At 32.8% G+C, this 25,234-nt stretch overlaps 2 protein-coding genes across 11 annotated transcripts in view; one reads left to right on the top strand and one right to left on the bottom strand.

Annotated features, from left to right (window-relative positions):
• The first annotated feature begins 11,040 nt into the window (after window positions 1-11,040).
• LOC104610379 (protein LSD1-like) lies at window positions 11,041-14,537 on the top strand. Of its 7 annotated transcripts, none has more exons than XM_088895978.1 (6): window positions 11,041-11,187; window positions 11,809-11,968; window positions 12,463-12,582; window positions 12,722-12,838; window positions 13,072-13,181; window positions 14,201-14,537. In XM_088895978.1, exons 2-6 carry the CDS (start codon window positions 11,911-11,913, stop codon window positions 14,237-14,239), a joined length of 444 nt encoding a protein of 147 aa, XP_088752104.1. In that variant the 5' UTR covers window positions 11,041-11,187; window positions 11,809-11,910; the 3' UTR covers window positions 14,240-14,537. The 7 variants fall into 7 exon arrangements, with proteins under 7 accessions (XP_088752104.1, XP_088752106.1, XP_088752103.1 ...); XM_088895980.1 differs by having other exon boundaries at window positions 11,076-11,187; window positions 11,806-11,968; XM_088895977.1 differs by lacking the exon at window positions 11,041-11,187 and adding an exon at window positions 11,189-11,284.
• A 5,291-nt stretch (window positions 14,538-19,828) lies between these two features.
• Window positions 19,829-25,234, bottom strand: part of LOC104610378 (3-hydroxyisobutyryl-CoA hydrolase 1-like) — a 41,566-nt gene continuing 36,160 nt past the window's right edge. For 3 of the 4 annotated variants that reach the window (XM_088895983.1, XM_088895982.1, XM_010276952.3), the window contains 6 exons: window positions 22,847-22,968; window positions 21,193-21,253; window positions 20,899-20,997; window positions 20,593-20,694; window positions 20,456-20,497; window positions 19,829-20,321 (listed from right to left, as the gene is read on the bottom strand). In XM_088895983.1, the coding sequence (XP_088752109.1) occupies window positions 20,181-20,321; window positions 20,456-20,497; window positions 20,593-20,694; window positions 20,899-20,997; window positions 21,193-21,253; window positions 22,847-22,968 (567 nt within the window). In that variant the 3' untranslated portion in view covers window positions 19,829-20,180. Of the gene's footprint in view, window positions 20,322-20,455; window positions 20,498-20,592; window positions 20,695-20,898; window positions 20,998-21,192; window positions 21,254-22,846; window positions 22,976-25,234 lie in introns of all 4 variants that reach the window. The other variant, XM_019199939.2, reaches the window with a different exon arrangement.

The following is a 25,234-nucleotide window of genomic DNA, read 5'->3' on the forward strand; positions in this document are numbered from 1 at the left end:
TTTATATTTGCACTCCCATGCATTTTTACTAGTGCAAGTAGAATTACACTGCAACCAAACACAAGGTTTAAAATATATTTAGTATCCAAGGTTTTGGGGGGGGGGGGGGGGGGGGGGGCTGAAATTTATTCTAGTATCAGTGCGAATACATACAAAATAATACATTAGTCTACGTACTGAACCTAAAAATCAAATTAACACAGGGATTTAAGAAGAAATTAAAGACTATTTTCAATTGATTAGTATTCTTCCTAGGCCATCTGTAGTACAAATCTTAGTATTTGTCCCTTTGGCTCAGTTTTGCGGGAGTACAAATGCAAATATGTAGAGTGCAAAACCATTTTGTATGTATTTACACTATACATATTTGCATTTGTACTCTTTCCGAACTGAGCCTTTGAATCACATGGTAATTAAGCAAAAATATATAATTGCATATTGCGTGTATCAGTACTTAGTATGGATAAAACAACTTAATGGTCTTTTAATCAACAACTGATTTTTCAAATGACCCAATCATTAGACCCTGACCCTCCTCACGTTTATATCTACATAATTATACTTTCCACCGTTGAATCCAATGAGGTTTGATTGATCAATTACATGAAAAATACACATGCACACATGTCTTGGAAAATAGTTTTTTTTCTTATTAAAACCAGTTTTCAACTTGTCTCACATTGGAAAATTACAAAATTTGTTTTGAGCTTTTAAATAGGAGCTTATTTACACTCCTTATAAATAAAGAGGAGAGTATAGGGGCTTGCTACTGTGCAACGCGCGCGCATGTGTGTGGCGCAATGAGGCACTTTAGAGGCACACTTTGCTCGCACTCGCCTAGCTAGCAAAGGGTGGCTTTGACTTCCGGTGCGAGGCTGAACGTTAATGTTTCAATGGTCACGATTCGATTAGATGTGATTAAGAGGTACTATTCAAAGTTAATAGTCATTAACCGTTAACTACCTTTTTAACGATCATAATGCTTGAAATTGTGACTATTCAATGAACATTTTTCTGAACCAACACTTTCTCCTGCTTCATGACTCTTCAAAAATTATTAAGGAGCATGAATCAAGCAAATGCACATACAAGTTTTTGAAATCACTCCTATTTCTCTTAGATCGATCTATTACTATCTTACAGAAAGTTTCTTCGGAGACTTTTCAACTTTGCTAGTTGTAAATTCTCGTCAAGGCTCTTTTATATCCTAAGAAAGGATTTGCTTGTAACTCAAATAGCAAACTCAATGGAACTGAGTGGGGGCAAATAACATTTTAAAGACGGTATCTTCAGACACACCTCAGAGCTTCTCCTCTAAGTTTTAGTGATCTCAATTCCCAACATCCACTATACTCTCCTAATTAGTGCCAACTCTCCTCAATCTCTATGTGTTGTGTATATTTGGTTGCTTTGACGTTTGAATCCAGCAGTAAATATAAGAGCCTGTTTGGAAAGGAGTTAGAATGGCCAACTTGGTTTTTCTAGAACATTGATTAATTGGAATATCGGGATTCCCAACTTTGGGCGTGAAGAGTTTAGTACTTAGAAATATTGTACAAAATAGAAGTGGTCCCTGTCTTGTTTGCTTTTCTTTCAACATATAGTGTGCTTTCTGCTTCTGGAGTTTGCTCAGTCTCATAGAACTCACCACCCTCTTCACCATCAAGGGCTAGCTGTTTTTTATTTTATTTTAAGGCCAATTTTTGTCCCCACCACCATCTTTTCTCCTATATATACTCACGTTGTTTTCCATTCTTGTGAGCCCCATATTGTCCTCGTCCCTTTGACTCCTCTAATTGACATGAAAAATGAAAGTATACTGTAAGTATTTTGTTAGTTAACCTTTCACTTTCTGTCCCCCCTTTATATATTCATTGTCAAGACATGTTTGGGTGTGGATGGTCCTTGTTGGTGACGAGATGAAGGGTGCCTCGTCTAATGTTGTTTGGTTGTTAGATGGAATCAGGGGTGTCAATTGGACTGAATTTGGTCTAATTCGATCCAGTCTAATGTGAGTTTATTATAAATGGATTAGGTCCAATTCAATCCAATGAATGTTTTGGACTAATTTGGACCGGTCCAATTCAATGTCTGAACCGTCCAATATGTTGAAATTCATTTTGATTTAGATTGGTTTCAATCCAAACCCAGTCCATTAACACATATATTCTTATCTTATGTCAATGGATCAGATATTGATTTAATCCAATCCAATCTAATATAAATTTGTTATGAATGGATCAGGTCCAATCCAATTTAATAAATATTTTAGACCGATTGATCCAATCCAATATATCTTGTTGGTCCATCCAATCCATCCAAATTGATTTTGGACTGGACGGAATCCAATCCAAAACCGGTCCATTGATACCCTTAGATGGAATTAGGACTGAAAGAGGACCTATAATTAAAATAATATACATAATGCATTTACATTGCCATATTTTTCACTAATTGCCTCAAAAAACTTTTTTCAAGCCAATTGATAAACAAAGAAGGGTGATCATATTCATGCCTTACAAAATTAGAAATAAATATCTTTATGCGGGGAGAGGTCGTTGTTGCCTTGTTGGCATGGTTTTAAAACCACTATTGATCTGAATCATTGATCCAGATGGTTAAACCACTAAACTATTCGACCAAATGAACAGTTTTTTGTGTCATTTTTTTTATTTTAATTATTATTTTTTATTTCTCAAAACATGACTAATTGATCCATTCGGACCAAATGGTCAATCCACTGACACAAAATCCGATGGCAAAGAAATTCCATTCCTGAATCCATTTTTAAAATCTTGATTGATGGAATAGTGGAGAAGTCTTATAATGAACTACTGCAAACCCTATAAGGCTTTTGTGGTTCATGTAATTAAATCAAATTGGCATGATCTAAGGGCTACACAATGTGGGGGAAGCCCATCTGCAATCCAGGTGTAGGCAGGATTTGATTTTAAATCTCCGCTACAACCCGCAACAGAAATTACCAGCCAGTCAGTTGGCACCTTGCGGGATGATTTATATTGGATTCATACAAATGGATCAAATGGGGATCACCCTAATAGGATTGAATTCACCATAGAATGTCTCACACCTAGTTAGGGGTACTCACGGTTTGGTGGATAATCAAATGGGGATCACCCCAATGTTTCTAGAATTTTTTTCTTAACCAAAATGTTCCTCTTTTTGAATTTAGTCAATCTCTATTTCGAGGGTAGAAATTTTAATTTGAATGCAATTATTGAATTCATTTTATTCCCTCACATTAAACCTATATTTATAGTATTAACTCCTATTCTTCTCATTGAATCCTATGTGTACAGTTACCTTTATTTTTCATCATTTAATTTGACTAATTAAATCCATGAACAATAATTTTAATGGTATAAACCCTACATTTTTAAAACAGCCAAAAAATAAAACTTTTTTTAAGTGGTGGGTAATCAATTCAACCATTTGACTCAAATAGGTCAACCCATTATAACATAATTAAATACTAAAAATTTTTATTAATGTTGTAAATGAAAACAAAATTTAAAATTGATCTAAAAATGAAACCATTTTATTGATTCAATGGTCCAACCTTTTGTACCAAATAGGTCAACCCATGATGTGATAATTAAATAATAAATATTTAAATAGATAAGAATGCAAAAAACACAAAAAAGAAGCATAGAAGTTTTGTAGAAAACATTTCAGCACATTTCTAATATTATATATTCATCATATTAAACAAAAATAAGTATAAAAAATAAGATTTAATTTTACTAATAATGAAAATGGAATACAATAAAATTGACCCAAGAGCAAATCAATTTTTCTATCCAGATAAGTAGTGGAACAGTAGTTCAACCATCTAGGTTAAGTGGGTATACCATGATGTCATAATTAACTAATAAAAGTTAAAAATTAGATAAAAATATAATAATTTGTAAAAAATTAAAAATAAAATTTATTCTTATGTATTCATCATACAAAAATCAAGGGAAAAGGAGAGTTAATGTCTAACATGTGATCCCACTTCCTAGGTCAAATTGTTCAATGTTTACATAGTTAGATCACCATATTATTGTTGTCATTCAAAACTATCATATATAATGCATGTGCACATTTACTAGTACTAGTAAGTATACACATGCTTTACACATAGTAATTATAGATGATGATGATGATAGTAATAATGCATCCAAATTCTTCTATAAATTTTATGTACTTTTTTTGTTTTTTATTATTAACCGGATGCGGGTTGAAAATCCAAATCTGATTACGTAAACACATCATCCAAATATGTGAAATCAGATTGAGTTGTGAATTTTCAAGCATCACTGATAAGCCTACTTGTTTTGGTTAGATTCTTCTTTTTGTAATATTTAATCTTTTTGGTGTATCTTTTTTTGTTCATTATAAAAAAAAGTATAAGATTTAAATTGAGGGAATTGAATGGGTGAAAAGTAGTAGTTCAATTTACAATTTAATCCCCATAATTAAATAGGGACTAAATTCAAAAATGAGTATTTTAGTCAAAAGAAAATTTCACAATCTTATTCATATTTTTTATAGTAGTGTAAATATAGAATTATAGATGTGTTCAATTTTTTTTTTTGTAACTTTTTTGTATTTTTTATGTATAAAAATAATTCTAATATATCACACTTACTTTTTCTTTAATATGATATTATACATATCCCTAAATGTTTTTTTAAAATTTTATGTATTTTTTCATTTTTATATTTTATATTTTATTAACTTTTATTATTTATTTGTGCCATTAAAGGTTATGTTTGACCCAAAATTTGAACTATTGATCTTTTCCAAACAATAAAATAATATCATTTTTTGTCAGTTCTAAATTATGTATTTCATTTTTATTACCAATAAAAATAATTATTGCTTATTTTTTTAATTTAATTAATAAAAATATCATAAATGTGTAATTTTTTCTACATTTTTGTAAGTTTTGATATTTATTTCTACTTTAAAAATTTTATTACCTAAATATGACTTCGTAGGTTGATCAATTTGATTCCGATGGTTGAGCTGCTTAGCCGCTACTTGGATTAAAAATGGTTTTGTTTTCTAGTCAGTTATAAAATATATGGGTTTATATTGTTAAAAATATTGACACAAATTAAATTTAATAGGAGAAAATGGGGGTTAATAATTTTAGTATAAGACTTAATGAGAGGGAATTAAATGAGGTGAGAAGTAATAATTAGAGTTACATTTTCAACCTTACCATTAGAGATTTACTAAATACACAATTATGAATATTTTAATAGCCACTAAAGGTGGCATTAAAGCTATGATAAAATGATTTTTATACCCTTTCTCAAACAAAGAAGTAGAGGGTAATATTCCAAAAAAAAGTTTGACATTACATTCTTACTTATATATAGTACTAGTAATAGTGTACACGCATTGCACGTGGCAATATCAAATGATGATGATGATAATAGTTCACAACCAAATGACATTAAGACATTAATTCATTTTTTCTTTGTACTTTACCCATTTTTATCGTTATTAACAATAATTCTTATTTTTTAAACATATTTTTGTTTAATATGAAGAATATATAATATTAATGCATGTTCAAATTTTCCTATAAAATTTATAAAAAATTCTATATTTTTATTTTTTTTATTATTTAATTTATGAGATAATAAAGATTACTTATTTACCAAGAGGAAATGCAATTCCAATATATTGTTTGAATATTTGTTTTTAATATTGTGGTCAAATCAACTATATATATATATATGCTATTTATTATTTATTTATAAATATTTTATTTATATTGCATTTTTGTAAACTTCTTATATGATGAAAATAGTTGAAAAATAATTATATTTTTTTCTTTATTTCAATTATTATATTTTCTTTTCCTTTTAATAATTTATTATTTTTTCAAATTAAATCGGGTCGTATCAGATTCAGATATCCAATATATTGATCGGATTTAGATTTGAATCAATATTTATGAGATCCGATCATATATTTGAATTGAATTGATTCAAATATACCTTGATTCTAATCCAATCCGATCTATTTGCACCCCTACCAAACCACTTGCCTACAAAATCATTAAACCATTTGACATGGTTAGTGGGGTCATGTGTTAGACATTAATTCTCTTTATTTTTTATCCTAATTTTTATCTCATTTCTATTATTAATGACAATAATTCTCATTAATCACACTTTTTTATATGATAAATATATAATATTATAGAATGTACCCAAAATTATCTATAGATTTCTATTTTCTAGAATTTTATGTATTTTATTATTTAATAATAATATCATGTGTTGATCCATTTGACATGGATAGTTAAACCATTAACCCACCACTTGGATGGAAAAACCATTTTTTTCTTTTTCGATTGATTTTAATTCATGTATTACATTTTCATCATCAATAAAAGTAATTCTTATTTCCACATTTATTTTTGCACGTGATAGTACCAAATGATGATGATGATAATATCATTAACCAAAGGACCTTACTGGTTGAACCATTAACCTATTTAACTAGGAAAATGGACTATGATTAAGACATTAAATCATTTTTTTTCTTTGTATTTTAGCCATTTCTATCTTTACTAACAATAATTCTCATTTTTTAAAATGTATTTTTGTTTAATATGAAGAATATATAATATTAATGTATGTTCAATTTTTTTATAAAAAAAATTCTATATTTTTATTTTTTATTATTTATGAGATAATAAAAATTACTTATATACCAAGAGGAAATTCAATTCCAATATATTGTTTGAACATTGGTTTTAATATTGTGGTCAAATCAATTATTTATATATATATATAGTATATATATTATTTATATATAATATATATGTTATTTATTATTTATTTATAAATATGTTATTTATATTGAATTTTGGTAAACTTTTTATATGATGGAAATAGTTGAAAAAATACTTATATTTTTTATTTTTTTTTCAATTGTTATATTTTTTCTTTTAATAATTTATTACTTTTTTTTAAATTAAATCGGATCGTATTAGATTTGAATATCTGGCATCTTGATCAGATTGAAATTCGAATCAATATTTATGAGATCCAATTGAATCTTTGGATTAGATCAAATTTGAATATACCCTAATTCAAATATGATCTGATCTGTTTGCATCCCTACCAAACACTTGCCTATGATGACCTAGCTAATTAAATTATTGAACCATTTGACATGGTTAGTTGGATCGTTTTAGACATTAATGTTCTTTATTTTTTATCCTAATTTTTATCCCATTTCTATCATTAATAAAATAATTCTCATTAATCACACTTTTTATATGATGGATATATAATATTACAAAATGTACCCAAAATTGTCGATAAATTTCTACATTTTCTAGAATTTTATATATTTTATTTTATTTAATAATAACATAACCACTAACCCATCACTTGTATGTATGTATTTAATATTCGTTACTTAATTATGACATCATAGATTGACCCATTTGGCCCGGAATGTTAGATTATTGACCTACCTACCATCTAGATATGGAAATGGTTTCATTTTCAAACTGGTTTTAAATTTTGTATTTTATTTATATCATTGATAAAATAATTATTATTTATCATACTTATTTTTGTTTATATTATTAGTATATAATATTATAGGTGTGCCCAAAATTGTTTTATATTTTTTGTACTATTCTATTTTTAAATATTTATTTTTAATTATGCATTATGGGTTAACCTATTTGACCTGAAAGGTTGAACCACTAACCCACCCCCTAGATAGGAAGATGGATTAATTTCCCATCAGTTTTAAGTTGTATATTTGATGTCCATCATTAATAAAAATATGTCTATTTTATCGTAGTTATTTTTTAATATGACAAATATATAATAATAGAATTGTGTCTAATTTTTTTTCAAAATTTATTTTTTTTTCTATATTTTTTTGTATTTCTTATATTTCTAAATTTTTATTATTTATTTATGACATCATGAAATTATCCATTTGACCCAAATGGTTGAAGTACTTACCCACAACCTAGATGGAAAATATGATTTCATTTCTAGATTTATTTTAAATTGTTTTATATGGATTTATTAGTGGAATTTAATGATGATAAACAAAAGTATTTTTTATATTTAAAAATTTGTATTATTTATTTATGACATCATGAAATTATTCATTTGACCTAAATGGTTGAACTATTTATCCAGCACTTAGATGAAAAATATGATTTCATTTCTATGCTTATTTTAAAAATATAAAATTTCATTCTATTAATAATTATTGTGTATGGATTTATTAGTGGAATTTAATGATTAAAAACAAAATTATAAATATTGAATTCAATGAGTGAGAATGTGATTTATTTAATGACTTAAATGTGAGACTTAATGAGAGGTAATCGAATGTACTTAATGATAGTATTCTTTTAATTACATTTTCTATCTTTTTCAATAGAGATAAACTAAATTCAAGAGGAGGGGTATTACGGTAAAGAAAAATTCTAGAAGCCAATACCTCTTGTTTCACACTTTTATAAATAGTATAGATACAGATATAGATATAGATATTTAAATAGATATTAATTAAAGGAAACAAAATTACTGCCTTCAGTTTTTTCTAAAATATCAAACGGATCAATTTGGATTTTCGGTTCAATTACATTTTTGGTTTTCCACATCACCCCCTGCTTGCAGCCCCAATCCACATAATACCCTAAATTATCAAAACAAGAAATCCAAAATAATGCCTTGTTCAGGATGGGACCTTAAAAGCAAGGACCCAGTACGAAGCGACTCAGACTTGGCTGTAAAGCATACTACCCCACCTGAGTCTTAGCGTAAATCAGGACCATTCAATCAGTAGGCCCCACACGTCTGACAGTTTCCACTTGTCCACTTTCAAGTACAAACGAAAAGGATAGCCACTCTGCTGCCTCGGTTGGAATCTTCTCTCCTGGTCCCTTAGCTCACTCTGCACACGAATAGTGATTGGTTAGCAAAATGAGTGGCACCTGGCTGGAAGGAGACATCATTTTCCGGCACCGGTAACAACCGCGTTCCTTTTTCTCTTTTTGGTACTTATAAAAAAAAAAGGGAATAAGCTTGATTGCTAACGCCTCACAACAACAACAGATGTACCACCTTCTCTTCAATATTACTCACACTTCTTGCATCATTCCTTGGTTCCTTTTGTATGAATTATTGGCCGTCACCAGCTCACTTTGTCACCGAGGAGTTGTCATGATTTTGAATTTGAATCTAAAAGATAATGATAATTTAATCAAGGATTAAAATATCCATATGATATATTTGTATTTCTAATATTAAATTTTTTTTAAAAAATATAAATAAAATCCTCTGCTACTTATAAAAATAAAAGGACACATAAAATCCCATTTCAAATAGGGTTGGGTTGAATCCAAATTTTTACTAACTCTACCTGGGACAAAATCTGTTTGGGTCATTCAGGTTTCGAGTTAACAGAAAGACATAATACCTCAAAATGTGATGACCAATCAACTAATATTCATCAGAATTGACAGTGAGTTATGATTGATCAAAGTTTTTTTCTGTATCATATCTTTCCAGCATCACAGAAATTGCTATAGAAATTAGAAAATATAAAAGAATTTGCTTCAATAAAAGAATTCAAATAAATAAATTTAAAGTAAAAAATAAAATATATGTTAGAGAGAAAATATGAAGGAAAGAAAGACAGAGTAAATTTTTGTCCTTCAACTAAACAAAAAAAAATGTTGTAAACTCGATTGTACTAATTAAAATTTTGAAACATTGACATTGTCATACAACTGCTATCACTTCACAATATCACATTAGAGAATCCTCTCCTTCCATCTGCTGTGAGTGTGAGATTATCAGAGAGTGACTTCAGGGGACCCCAGCTCATGAAATGCTTTGGACCTAACCCTTTGGCAATGGAGCCATAAGGAAAGTGGATTTGTGAAACCATGGTCTGTTGTTAGCATCATCCCCACCTTACCTAACTTTATAATTGTCTGCATCACCTTATGTGGAGCTTACTAATCTTTCTTTCCACGTGTCATGCAACCAGTAAGGGAGTTGAGGGTTGCCTCAATATGTAGAAAGTTGACTATAGAAACAGACATTTAATTAGTAGTTAAAAAGCAGCTTACTAAACCGTTGATTTGGTCACCGTTTCATTCCAGAATCGTTTTTTGATCAAAAATCGTTGATTTAGTCAATAAACCGTTGATTTGAACAGTTGAACTGTCGACCTTGACAATAATTTTTGACCAATTTTAATTTTTTATTTTTTATCAGAACGAACCGTCCATTTGATTTGAATGATTAGACCGTTCAACCTAAGAACCGGACCCTTGAATGATTTATTGTCTGATTCGATTTTAAAAACCTTGAGTTAAACCCATACAAGATATAGGGAGCTTGAAAATGTTTGGTTCACATTTTGCTTATACCATTAATTGCATCTGATACAATGATGTAGACTCTCTTTCTTCTTCTACCTTTGCAACACCAATTTCAACTTTTCAATTGAATCCATACAGTTGGGAATTTGGGATAAGGCTTGTTGAATATATATTCACATTGGTTTGAACTTTGAACTTTGAAGGAGATATATATTCAATCTCCATCTTACACTGGTGATTCCAAATATTCAATAATTTTACACTAATCTAATGTGCAAAGCAACATCTCACCTCAATTCAACAAAGCCTTATCCAGTTATCCATAGTACAAGGAAATCGAATCCTCTTTCTTGTCTGGTCAGTCAGCTTCATTGAAGAACTACATTGGCTTATGACCTCGTTATGAGAGGGTATTAACTCTCAAAATTCCTCATTAATTTACAGTTTTTTATTTCTGTAACCTTCAAAAAGTTATCATATGTACAATAAAAAAACGTAAAACCATGTTTTGGACGGCTTTGATAGTTGTGTCAGGTTACGTGGTTGGTTCTGAACCGCCTAAAGTTCTGGTGAGAGGGGAAGGTGTGGTTGGAAATATAACTCACGTGCATGCCATGAGTTGGCCTAAGAAGAAGACAACACGGGCGAGATCAATGGGTCCCAGTATTTCTGAGAGATTATGATCTAGAAATGCCACCAACATAAATGAAAGAAAGTCACCTCAGCTCCCTAGTTCCACTTACACCGTTACAAGGGGAAGAACGAATTCAGACAAGAAGGAAAAGGTAAAAAGATCTCTTTTATATTTTTTAACACCAACTTTTTTAGAAATTCTCTCTCTCTCTCTCTCACTCTCTCATTTCATCTGCAACCTGCAAAGGGGTATGAGCATATTGCCTCTAAGTTTTACTCAGTTCATTGCTTTTAAATTTTCGTTAGTGGTCTAGCCTTTCTGGGTATCTGAATACTGAGTTTCAGCATCCCAGCATCATGTCTGGTTCTTAATAGAATTCCTTAACAGGTGTTATTCAATAATTCAATAGGTTTTTTTATGCGATTTCGATACAACCCCTGTATGTTTATTGCTGTTACTACTTGAAATGTAATGTGAAGTGGTTACTGTTTTATTTTCTTTTATACGAAAATCTCAGAAATCTATCTCCGTCTTTCTCTCTCTCTCTCTACTCTTCTTCCCGTTGGATATTCTCTTTTGCTTTTCATTCTTGTACGAGGATATTCTGTAATGCATGTGGTTCCGAAGCCCTTTTCTTCTATCTCATAATGCATTTTATTATATATCCTGTAATGCATGTGGTTTGCTTTGATTTATTACAACGTTTTCTCATGTCTCCTTTTATTTTATCTCATAATAGTTGGTCGTTTTTCATTCTGTTTTAATTTAGCAGAAGGGATGATGGGAATGGGAGACAGAATTATGTTTTGCTTTGCTTGAGACTGCAAGTTTTTAGAAGCTTGGAGGAGGAAGGCTTAAGTTGTCAGATAAAGCAATGCCGGTTCCTCTCGCCCCGTATCCTACGGCTCCAGTACAATTTATGCCAGCAAACGGTTGGTCCCCTGGCCGCCTGCTAATTTTAGGCTCACAGCAATCTGAATTTTCTGTCTTTGTTTTGTTTAGTTTTGAAATAATTCCTGATCTCAAAAGCATTGCAGTGCAAATATTTCACTTTTGTAGACACAAGATGGTGTTTTGGGATTTGGAGGTTGATTTGTGTTGGCCTTTATAAGTTGGGCTCTTTTAGTTCAACGAATCATTAAGAGTAATTTTGAGTAAAATCCAGTATCAATCTCCACTGGTGAGCTTCTGGTATTAAGAAGTTAGAATGGAAATGATCTGTACTAAATTTGAAATATTGTTTTGGAAGTATATAGATTGTAATGACTAATGATTGGCTGGTTCTGTTCCTATGTCTACGCAGAGAAATAGATTTTCCTGCTTTTGCATCAATTGAAGTTTTTTCTGTTTTACTTTCTAGCGATTAGAGGTAGTGGAGGTGCAAAATATGTTGATATTAATCTAATATACGCAAATCCATGGTCAGTCCCAGGTGCACAGAGCCAACTTGTTTGCTCTGGCTGTCGAAACCTTCTTGCCTATCCGGTTGGAGCAACATCTGTATGTTGTGCTGTTTGCAATGCAGTTACAGCTGTGCCGCCTCCTGGTATGCCTCTTAACCTTCTTTTCCCTGTTTCCATTTGACTCTGCATATTTTATCCATTGGAACATTAGAATGGTTTCCTGACTCAACAAAGTTTTCAAGCTGAATTAGTTATGATCTCTATATTGTGTTCGACTCCAAGTAGGAACTGAAATGGCTCAATTGGTCTGTGGAGGCTGCCACACCTTATTGATGTATATTCGTGGAGCTACAAGTGTGCAGTGTTCTTGTTGTCACACTATCAATCTAGCCATGGAAGGTATACAACTCATAATAGTACTTCAAACCCATTAACCTGTTTAGCCAGAGATTTAAGCATGTTGAAGATTAGTTCAAATTTTCTTGGGGTGGTGATTCTTGTTTCTTATTACATTTCACATTAAGACTAATCAAGGGAGTAATATAATAAACCAAAAAACTTATTGCCAGGAGAACTGTACATTTTTCAGGTAACATTCGTTTGATTTTTTTTTTTTTTCTTCTCTTATGCAGCAAACCAGGTTGCACATGTAAACTGTGGGAACTGCAGGATGCTCTTGATGTACCAATATGGAGCACGATCTGTGAAATGTGCAGTTTGCAATTTTGTGACATCAATTGGGGTCAGTATATTGCTTATTTTATTAATTTTAAACCTGTCTTCACTCTTCAGTATGTGTAAAGTACTCCATCAGAAGATAATTTTCTTTCTTAAGCCTGATGTGCATAACATTTTCTTGCTTGGGCATAGTATGCATCTTCTGTTAAGAGCTTTCAAGATTTCTACTACAGATTAATATTACAAAAGTGAATAAAGAAATCAAGTAGGAGTTTGTGGCCAGCACTTGGCTTTAATACGTATATAAAGCAGAAATCCATCACATTGTAGGAGTTTTTAGAGGGCATCAACAGTGGAATCACTCTGCTTCCTTTCCAGTTTGTTTGGCACACTACCGGCAGGAACACCCTCCAAAACTTTTAAATCCATCTTCAATCATTCACCAAATAATTAAAGCATAAGACCGTTCCCCAGTGTTGGTCTCATATATGGTGCATGTGGGCTAGATACATACCTAAACTTTCTTAATAATTTTTTTCCCATAAATTCTTCAAGCTGTTGCTGATAATACTATCATCTCTTGCATAGTTCTATACATATGCACCACTCGAAGAGTCGCTAGGTTTTTGGATCTAAATGTATGACAGATTGAGCAGCATTACCAGTCGCATTAGTGCTCCCTGTAACAAGGCTGTTAAAATTAGCTCTTAGTTGGGACTGGAGAGAAATCCCACCATTTAGTGCAGAAAAGGATCCTTTCTACAAATGCATATGCATAATAATGGTAGGAAATGGAGATGGGGATTGGTATCAAGATAAGCTTACCTCTAAGACACTCAGGGTCTCACTCCAGTCCCATTGGGGAGAACCGTGCACATAGATGTAATAGACAATATTATCAAAATTTGCTGTTTCTATAACTGTTTCATGAACTTCCAAAAAATTTCCCCTTTACATCTTTTTTCTTTTTAATATTTCATTATAGAACAGTATGAATTGTGCAGTTTAGGCATATAGTTAACAAATGTATTTCTTGTTTCTTTATGTTGTTGTTCTTAATATATGTACTAATGGATGATATAGGCTTTACCAATCACTGCTGAGCAGAAGTTCAACAATTAAGGCTCATATGCAACTAAGCCAGCAAATACAGACTTCATGAGTTCATTCTTCCTTCATACGGCATGTCACCTAATTGCTTGTATCAACAGGTGGATAATATACCTCCTAGCTGAACGTATAGAGTTCTTTTTCTTTCTTGGCCTCGCACTCAATAAGAAGTTTTGGCAGGCTGTATAATGTGAACATTATTCTACGAGAAGACTGTTAGGTTGTGATGAAATTATAAAATTTCAAATTAGGCTTTTGTATTCTATTACTTTATGCAACATAGTAGCACGATCATGTAACACTTCCAATATTTTCTGTTCTCAAATTCTCCAATGATCCACAAACTAAATAATAACAGTTACAACCATATAAGGCCAAAGGATCAAATTGAATGGTTATAGAAGCTTTTGGTTACAAGATTCAGATTTCAGAAGATGAGGATTGATAACCTTCTGGTTACATATTTGATGACAATATAGTAATAAGTTATTGTCAGATTCAACTATGCATTCTGGGATTTAGAAAAACACAAGAAATAGGAAGATGCTAAAAAAGTTCGGGAAAGAGGTAACTAATAGAAAATATGACAGATGAACTGAATATTTTTCATTTTCTTTCCCGTATCCATACTATTTTGGATTTGCTATATCCATCTTACCAGGTAAAGCTGTCTTATTAAGGAACTAAATAATAAATCCATAAGAAAACCAACCATCTTATTCCTACCGAACAGGGTAAATAGGTCTGGTGGCCCATCCACAATTAGAACGGCTTTTCAGAAGGTGGGAAAACATATCAGAAACTTCCACAAAACCTGTAATTTTCCTTTAAATAGACCCTTTTGTCAATCTGACCCAGGTAGAGCATAGATGGTAAAATTGCTGAATTTTCCTATATAAATGACAGGGATGGCATATCAAACCTTGTTTCGTCGTCTGCAACATTCACCTTGCATATGGGTACCTTTTGATATTTTAAATTGTGCCTGGATGGCCTGAAAATAACAAAATATATCAATCTCTGAATATGACTAGGAAAACGACATCATCCTCATAGAGAAGAAAATTATTCTAATATAGTTGAGGATAAACAAGACATCCAACATTAACATGAATTCACTCCAATCTTCGTATTAGATCATTTCCAACCTTTTTTCACAGAAGGAACAATGTGAACTCTTGGGAGACTTCCAAGAAATCCATGGCCAATCCTTGACCAAGCTCATCTCTTGTTCCTGCACAGGGGACTAGATAGGCTTCAGTGATGCCCCCATAATTTCAATCACACTGGGAGAACTTACAGTAGTCTATAACTTCATAATAGGAAGCTTTGTGGAATCACAACTTACCCGAAAAAAGAATATGAAGAACCCGCATTTGCTGTGGAGGCATTGTGGGGCACTGATGTGAAACTCTTAAAAGTTTGGTTATATATTTGACAGAGATCAGATTTTGTCATCACAAAACTGATCCTCATTACCATCCTCACAACATTTACAACCGTATATTAGAAATATCTCTGTGCTTATATTTTCATCCATGGAAAGATGCTCCCAATGCCCGGCTGAAGTATTGTGAAAACGGTGTGAGGACAAAATCGAGATTCTTTTAGCACATTTTACATGATAAATTTCACATACCACCTGTTATTTCTCGGAATTTATGATATAGAAATTTTATGTCACATGCCCTATGCATCATGCCATATGTCCTTTTAAGACACCATGGCATTGAAGTAGCCATGCCATGTGTCATGTTGCACAAATCTGTGCCACGTGTCATAAATTGTCATGTGGCATATATTTTACCACTTTTTATATAACATAATTATTATCATGTATCACAAAATTTGCCACCTGACATAACATTGGTGAAGCTGCATATGCTTCTTCTTTACCGTGTTTTGCAAAAAATACATTTGCCAAAAAGCATGCAACCGAAGCTCTAAACAGCCTAGTATTGATTGCTTCATGCTTTTTATTGTAATTTTACCTTTGCATTCAAGGAATCTAAGTTCTGAAAGCACAGTTTACCAAGCTGTAAATCTCATCTTTGCCGTCCAAAGCTTGAAATTACTTCGAAAAAGCTTATCCAAACACTCTCAAATGGTCCAAGTGGTCAAGTTTCATTCCCACATTGATAGCAGCTGATCACAATGCGTGTAACTTTTGGCACAACTGTAGTACATGAAAATATGGATTTAAGAAACCGAGCTCTGTATTCTGAGCGATAGAGAATATCCAAGGAACATTATCCTTTCAGGCACTGCCTCTATTCATTGAAATGGAAAGGGAAAGACCTTTGCTGAAATGATTATCATATCCATTTCTGCAAATTAAGGGATTTGAAATATATTAAGACATTAACTATGCTTTCTCATGGGATATGTATTATGTTTGTGCCTTGAATTCCTCATCACTACCCACTCCAAATTAAGTTGAAAAAAACTTAAAAGACAAAATTCCATAACAGTATAAATTCAATCCATATTCAACTTATGGATCCGAACCAAATTCAAAGGTTTATATAGTTTGAGGGTTTTCTCTTGTATACATCGTCTTCGCTTGAAAGAGAAGTCAAGAGGTTTTGGGTGCTTTAGAGTTTAGGATTTCTATGAGAGGTTGTGCACAACTCCATAATATAGTGGTTTTCTGCTCTTCCTTTGCCTGTGGACATGGGTTATAAGTAACCACACAAATCTATGTATGCTCTGTTTCTTAGTTTTCTTTATCTCTATTTTACTTCATTTTCTTATTCCATTCAAACATGCATTTTTAAGTTTTGTGCAACCATATCAACTAAACCTTTAGGCTATGTTTGGTTTAAAGGAAAAGGTAGGGAAAGGAAGGGAAATGTAAGGAAACCTTTACAAATCTTGTATAGGTTTCCTTGCCTTTTCCTTCTTTTTCCTTCAAACCAAACACAGTCTTAGGGTATTGAAGATGGTTATAAAAACAATGATTGAAGTGAATAATCCTATACATACTTTTTGTTTTCAATAATGAAAAAAAAAAAAAAGAGATGGAACTGAAGAGTAAGATCGTTGGTCTAACAAAACCACATATTGCTAATTCTGTCTAAAGCTGTTTACAAATAAATCCAAACCGACCAACCTGGCCTGACCCAATCCGAGTTGCCCGGTTTTTCTTCACTTCCAGTTGGTTTCGAGTTGCAAAGATGAATAAACCAATAATTTGGTTCCGAACCGAGTTATGTTAAAAAATATATATTCTGAAAAAATATCTATTAAATATAGGTATTTTAGTTTTAAATAATAAATATATATCTGAAAAAATATATATTCTGAAATATATCATATATATTTCCAGAAATTAGAAAATATATATTTTGATATATTTGTACATATGTTTTGGTTTTAAATATATATATTTCCAGAAAATATATTTTGAAATATTATATATAATATTAGCACTTTGACTTCATGTATATTGTGCAAACTTGGAGTTGGTGGAAACCCAAACTGGCCCAAACCGACTCAAACTGACCAGGTCGATTTTACTTAATAAAGAGTCGCTTTCGGTTTAATCTATAGGTAACCCGATCAGGTCGGGTCAGTTGAAAAAACACTAGTAAACCGATCCAACCTGACCCGTGAACAGCCATAATTCTGTCTGTCTCATTATATAATATTTAAAGGCAATTTCTATGGTACATGAAAGGTTCTGTATCACACACTTCAACCAATCAAATCTCATGTGAATGTACACGTTACCCCACTAAGGAATCAATTTTGGCCAAAAGAATATTTGTTGCAAATACCCTATTATAATTATCCTACACCCATGGTAATAAAGTCGTGCACGGGAAGCTCCCAAAAGCCAAAATTTTTTGTTATTAATCTGTTGCATACTATACCTTTTCGTGTACCATTAATTGCAGGCTTGCAGCCAAAAAATTATTCTACCTTCCCCTTCAAACTAACATCGACCTGCTTGCTCAAGGAGACATAATGCAATCTCAGTAATACTCTAGAGCTTCTCTTGTTAAGGATTAAAGTAGCACAACAATTACCTCTCCACACTTTTTAAGGATCCGATTAGCTTGATTGCAAATTTGCAATGCATTGACAGGGGCACTTTCAGCTCTTACTCAAGACACAACCAATCATTAAACCTACTTGTCAACAAATTTTACAACGAATATATACTACCCACTAAATGAATTTTACAACAAATTTCAAAAATACAACTGTGTTAGGAATATTCTACTAGATACTTTTGATAATATCAAATACTTTAATGACACAAAAGAAACAATTAAAAAATGACTCTTAAACATAATAGAAATTCTTCCATAATCAAAATTTTGTCTTTTAAGAATTTCATCAAGAAAATGTAATGCACAACAAATACGTCATCAAGGTTTTTCAACCAATGCAGAAAAAAAAGGTTTTTCAACCAAAAACATTCTCATGATAAAAACACCCCTCTTGTCCTTTAATTTTCAAATCTGAAATTTAATCTACCCTACAACTAGACATTTGAATTTTTACCAATAACACTTGAAATAAGACTATAAGTAGAATCCCTGTCAAATGTCTAGTAATTTTAATAAAAATTTCTTGATTATCAAAAAGCCTAAAATACAAAGGATCTAGGCACAGTAAACATTCATAAAGCCTTTCATGATGAAATCCACCCTAGCACCAAAATAAAGAGAGAAATAGAGGACATTAAGTCAATGTCACAAAATTTAAGAAACTCAAAATGTTGGGCTCAGAAACTTAAAAGAAAATTTAAAGAATCCCAAGTACCATGATAGATCTAGACAAGAAAGCTTTAGTTTCACAAAAATCATGGTATCTGATTTTTGAGATAAAATCCGTAAAACTTTTTTCTAGGCATAAAAATATTGCTTGAAACTTCTCCAAAAATCTTCAAAAACGAAACAAACAAATAAAAAAGTATACAACAAAAACATCTAATATTTAATAAAACAATTACCATTCATATAATTCTGAAACTTATTATTTGTGATAATTCTTATGAGTTATAATTACTCTTTAAAGTGAAATTATTAGTAAAATCAGGTTTGATAGCAAATACCAGAAGAGGGGACTGAGGTTATGTCGTTATGAGTAAGGAGATCAAACCAGTAGGACCATTAATAGAATTACAAAAACATCAACTGAATGAAGGTTAACTGCAAGAACGAACAGTAAATTATAGTACAAGAAAAACATTATAAGAAAAGAAAGAGATCATTAGCAGCATTATCATCATCAATCTCATCTTCTTATTGCTCTGATGCTATCTTGTTGTAATTTGTAAACAATAAAAAATAAAAGAAGATAAAAGAGAAGAGTAGAGATCATTAATCTAGCGATGGTACCTACCAATTATGTCTCTTTGATGAGAGCAACTCTTCGATGATAGTAAAATTATCTAAAATCACAATAAAACCCCAATGAGATTGACATCACATTAGAGCCCCTAACTATATATTTTCTTCCCAAAATAACCTCATTCCTCATACAAACTGTATCATCCAACATGTACGTGGTCAGGGTCCAATTGAATTACTCTATATTTCTATTGGCTAAAGCGGAATTGACTGAATGGCATACATGCAGATTCGGAGATGATAAAACATGGAGTACCTAAAATCATCTTTAATACCGTTCCATGAGTCTTGCAATGTTGTATAAAAGATTCAGGATTCTCTTACATTCTGTGGTGTTCCTGCTGATGGCAATTTTGATGCCATTTTGGTCCAAATGCTACAGCCTTTATTATCAAGTTTAATAATAAGAGAAGGAAAAATCCGTGAAATTTCAAAGTTTATTTTTTCCAACACATTGGCCTTCTCTTGTTTCCTCGTATGTCTTCCAAGTCTGGATAGGGAATTGCCTAGGGAAAGGGCCTACCTTGGCATCTTCTTTAATACCTGTGCTGTTTATGTTTTCCAACTTATGGATCTGTTCTTAGAGGGATTTATAGCTTTGCCATTGAAGAAGCAGCAAGCAAGCTAGGCCTAGCCGGGAGTTTTAAATCTTCCCATTCCTCATCTTCCACCTTGGTGAAGTATAGATTCACCATATCATCACTTACAAGATCTAATCGCAATGGTTCCCACTGAGAAAAAGAAAAAAAAAATGTTAAAAAAAGTATTTACCATGAATAGGGATTGTTTATTTTACTTTTATTATTAATTTTTAACAGGTAGAGAATAAACAATTGAAGAAAAAGAGAACAAAGGAAAAACAGACCTTGGGGTTTCTGTCCTTATCCAACAATATGGCCCTGCACCCCTGCATTTGAAACATGGTTTTCATTTTCAGAATGATTTAGGAGGAGAGGAAACAAACAAACACACGCACACACACTGGCAACAGGTTCCAGAGACCTCAAAGAAATCCTTGCTAACATCTTTCCGTAAAACATGACAACACATCCTGTACTCTCGAACAAGGCACTGACCAACACTTTGCAGCCTCCCTTCTCTAATCTGGTATTGCAGGAAAGTAGCTTAAATATTAACAGGTGTATCTTAAACAAAATAGGTCAGAAATCAGAATGCTCCACATTACTTAGAAAATTGTTAAGCAGGTGTTTAATAGAACTATTGCAAGATTTTTTTTTTTTTTTTTTTTTGATGAATAAAACTATTGAGAATTAGGAGATGATATATTGAGAATGTGCATGACTATACCGATCTCAGAGAAATTTTAAGACTTGTTGGGGATGCCTTCTTAAGTGACTGAATTGTTTCAGATAACCAATTATCAGCACCATTTGCGGCCTCTTTCTCCTACAATAACAACATGAAAATTTCACTTAAACAAGACCCATGGTTTTTTTTTTCTTTAGATCGGTATAAAATTTATGAACTTCAATCATGACCAAGAAGTAAAAGCACTAGGAAAAAAGAGCATAAGATAAAACCGCATACAAACTTCAAACAAGAGAAATGTAAAGCATGTTAACAAACATTGCATGAACTTACAAGAGCAGATAAAATTTCTTCAACCGTCCTTTTAGAGAAACACCTATTAATAGCATCCAATCTGCAACCAGGAAAAAACTCAACAAAGATGAGCATCCAGGAAATATAGTGTATATTAATAAATAGGCAATTGAAAATCATTTATCAAATAAATAAGACACCGTAACTACTAGAAGAAGATTAGCTGACAATTCTAAGATTTGTTGAGATAGAAGTACCAGCCAGTTTATGTTGAGCTTCTTTCCTGAGTCACTTCTTCTAAGTATAGCATTAACCAGGTATTTGTCCAAAGATTTCAATCTTCGATAAAATGAAAAACAAATTCAATGAGGTTGAATAGCATTGGATCAAGTTTTGTATAAAACCCCCTCCCCAACCATCACAAAGAAGCCTCCAGATGCTCCCAACATGATGCTCATCTCTTCCTTCACACATAGATGGATTCTATCCATGTCATTGATGCTGCTATCTTTAGGGATGGTATACCTTCTTTCAGCCTATGTTGCTTGCTGCGACAGTGGAAGTGGAACATGGGAGATGGTGCTCCACACGCTAAGCAAACAGATATGGGACACATGCAACCTGCTTGTCATAGGAAGGATATGGGGGACGAGTGGGCTGATCTCAGCTGTAGAAGATCTAACACACCTTTCAAATTTCAAATCGTCCTGGGGAGGAGAAATTGAATTAAGTTTTTATTCTATTTAGTCTCATTTAAATTAGGAAAGTGTCTTGGCTAATCCCTCCTACTGAAGTTCACAAATATGTGCTGTAAATTCACCAGTGAGGTTATCTTTTTTTAGGGAAACTTAACCAAATTTCATTAAAGAAAGAAGAGGTACATGAGAAGAAGTACAAACCAGGGGAAGATCCCCAAAAGATTAGAGAGGAAGCTTGTCACTATACAAATAATCCAAATACAGACCACATTTGGCTAATCCAGTGAGGTTATCTACTCTCTTCTTCTAAAGGTGTGACGTGTGAGATTCTCTTCTCTTTTTCTTTCCTTCTACTTAAAGATCAAAAACTATTTCTCTCCATCTTTCTTCTCCAATTAAGCCATAGAGCCATAGAGGCATAGAGATCTAGAATTCAGACTAAAGTGGTCACTTGTTTCAGATCATTCTTTTTTTTTATCAGTAAAACAGAGATAGATTTTATTGAGAGAAAAATGAACTTACATCAGTGAGCAGCCTCAGCCTTAGATCATTCTAAATTTGTAATCTTCCCACAGATCTGAATTTTCTTTGTCAACACTTGTCAGCCTACCATCACTAAATCTGTACATCACTCCTCTCACCCTATATCATGTATCCCATAGTTCTAGTTACCTTGGTCTGGTGTTTGATTTTAGGACAAGTAGGTTTTGCAAGAGCATTCTAATTTGATCTTTATCTCTTCTTTGAACTATTAAGAATTTAAGATAGCTTGAATTAGCAACTAATACGAAGCAGTGTTCTCCTCGGTTTACCTGTAAAGAATCTATGCTTCAACTGTAATCAAACTACTTTATCCAGATAACCAAGTTTAGCTGACCTATCAAATAGGTGAAATAAATATAAAAGATAGCAAAGGCCAATGGAGTACCGCAAGTGTATAAAAGAATCCAGACACCATATGACCACGATGACCATGACTTTAATACCAGTTTTACCTGTGATAAGCACATTTTGCTTTGAGAGGAGGATGCTCTGAGATTTTGTCAATAATTGTAGAAACAACAGCTGGATCAGATGTATTGACCTTAAACAATGCTTCTTCTAGCAAAGACAATTTCTGTTCACTGATAAAAGAAATGTTACAAAGCATTCATTTCACATGCACATGCACACAGAACTGCATAGAGACAGAATAAAATGTTTTTTTTACAAGGTGAAAAAGAATAATTTTTTATCAATAACAGAAAAGAATTTTTATTAAATTAAAATCAAAAGTATACAAGGAAAGAAAACATCCTTCAGCTCCCATTGAGCTTAAAGCCAATTATATTACTCATTTCTCAAAACAATTGTATACCCCCTGTTTGACTAGTGAATAAAGCCAGTCAATTAGTTGATCTCTAACCCAAGTGAATGAGGCCTCTACCTCTCTTGCCAAAGTCTTCATCTCCCTCAAATCCTTGCCTGTATTTCCATATTCCTTAATTATTATTCTTCAACCATCCCATTACCAACATGGAATCCCCTTCCACCTCCACCTGTTTGAGGTTCATCAGCTATGGTGTATGGCTCTCTCATGCTTTGATGTGGAGACATGTCTTCCTGAAACTCTGCTACAGCTACTTAGGTTGGGTGTTATGGGGGTTAAACATTAGAGGGAAAACTTCATGGAATATTATACCAGCTGCTATCATTTGGGTCATTTGGAAGGAAAGAAATCAGTGCGTCTTTGGAAATATTCTGGTATGGGCTGGCAGGCAATGGATGGGACTCTGGGATCTTAGCAAGGACTACAAGAGCTTCTCCTTGGAAAGCTATTCAATCCATCTTGCCCTTGTTCTATCCATAGGTCAGGTATGACTTACACTCAGGTAACCTCATTAAATTCTGGGAACATGTTTGGGTTGGGAACTCCTCTTTAAAAGATCAATTTCCAGGCCTCTTTGCTATCTCTACCCTTAAAAATGAGCCAATTCCTCCTTTCTCGTTCCTTCTAATTCACCTTCTGTGTCCAGTTGGAATTTGAACTTGAGAAGAGATGTCAGGGACACAGAGTTAGCATGCATTTCAGCCTTATTATCCATTCTTGATGGGGTCTTCATTGAACCCTCGAAGTCAGATAGTAGAATTTGGACACTCACTCCCTCGAGTTCCTATTCCTGTGCCTCTTTCTTCAAAGCCCTTTTGTCCCCCTCTCTTGTTGGACTGTCTTTTCCTGTTAAAGAAGTATGGTGTCGACCTATTCCTCCAAAGGTTGGGTGCTTCTGTTGGGAAGCCTTTCTAGAAAGAGTTAATACAGGGGATCTACTTCAAAGAAAAAGGCCCAATAGCCTGCTTGTCTCCTCACTGGTTTGCTCTTTGTAAATCTGATGGTGAGTCCGGATATCACTTATTAATTTCTTGCCAGTTTGTTAAAGTCATTTGGGAATGGTTTACTTCTCTGTTTGGTTGCAAGTAGACTCCCCCTTCGGATGTGCAAAGCTTATTTACTTCCATACCCAACTGATTAACCAAAAGGGCCGAGATCATGTGGAGATTTGGTAGAGCTGCAGTGTGTTGGACTATCTGGGAGGAGAGAAATTTAAGAGTATTTTCTGATAAGGAGAGAAGTTTGGAAGTAATCCTGGAAACTATCCACATTAGGGTGATTCACTGGCTAAAAACCTTGGAGTTGTTTAGAGAAGCTTGGAAGTAATCCTGGAAACTATCCACATTAGGGTGATTCACTGGTTAATAACCTTGGAGTTGTTTGCAGTGTTCTCAGTTGATGAAAATGGGAAGCTGTTAGCTATGTACTCTGGCCCAATCGGGGTGGGAGATTCCTTGAGGGCTGAGATCCTAGGAGCTCTTGAAGGGATTCATAGGGCCAAGGAAATGAATTTTAAAAAATTGATCATAGAAGGTGATTCAGAAATTGTAGTAAATTGAGTAAAAGAGGACAGCTCTTCGCTCTGGAAATACAGCAATGAAAAGAAGAAATTCAAGTGGCTCACCAAGGATATTGAAATCCGTTGTACATGGATAGCGAGAAGCACTAATGCACTGGTAGATGGTCTAGCTAGGCAAGGGGTGAACAGAAGCTCAATGTTTTAGGCTGTTTTGTAATTGTTTCATGAATTTGAGTTTATAGGGTATTTGGGAGTTAAGATTTTTTAGCTCCTTCTTTGTAATTCAGCTTTTCCATTTTATTAATAAAATTCACTGTTATTGATAAAAAAAAAAAACAAATTTAAAAGAAATCCTATATTCTTGGCTAAGCATACAGAAGCACTTTCAGGGTGTCTAGATAGTTGGACCTTTTTTGTCTAAAGTATAATTTTTTCTATTTTTGTATATCCCCTATCTATAATCCCTCAATGTACATGGGCTGGTTAATTATTTTG

The sequence above is a fragment of the Nelumbo nucifera genome, chromosome 1, assembly GCF_055504915.1.
Source record: "Nelumbo nucifera cultivar China Antique chromosome 1, China Antique-T2T, whole genome shotgun sequence".
Classification (NCBI taxonomy): Eukaryota; Viridiplantae; Streptophyta; class Magnoliopsida; order Proteales; family Nelumbonaceae; genus Nelumbo; species Nelumbo nucifera.

Coding starts and splice junctions, on each gene's coding strand:
- LOC104610379 (XM_088895978.1), top strand. CDS start 11,911: ATGCCGGTTCCTCTCGCCCCGTATCCTACGGCTCCAGTACAATTTATG. Junction 12,583..12,721: donor TACAGCTGTGCCGCCTCCTG/GTATGCCTCTTA, acceptor TTCGACTCCAAG/TAGGAACTGAAATGGCTCAA. Junction 12,839..13,071: donor TATCAATCTAGCCATGGAAG/GTATACAACTCA, acceptor TCTCTTATGCAG/CAAACCAGGTTGCACATGTA.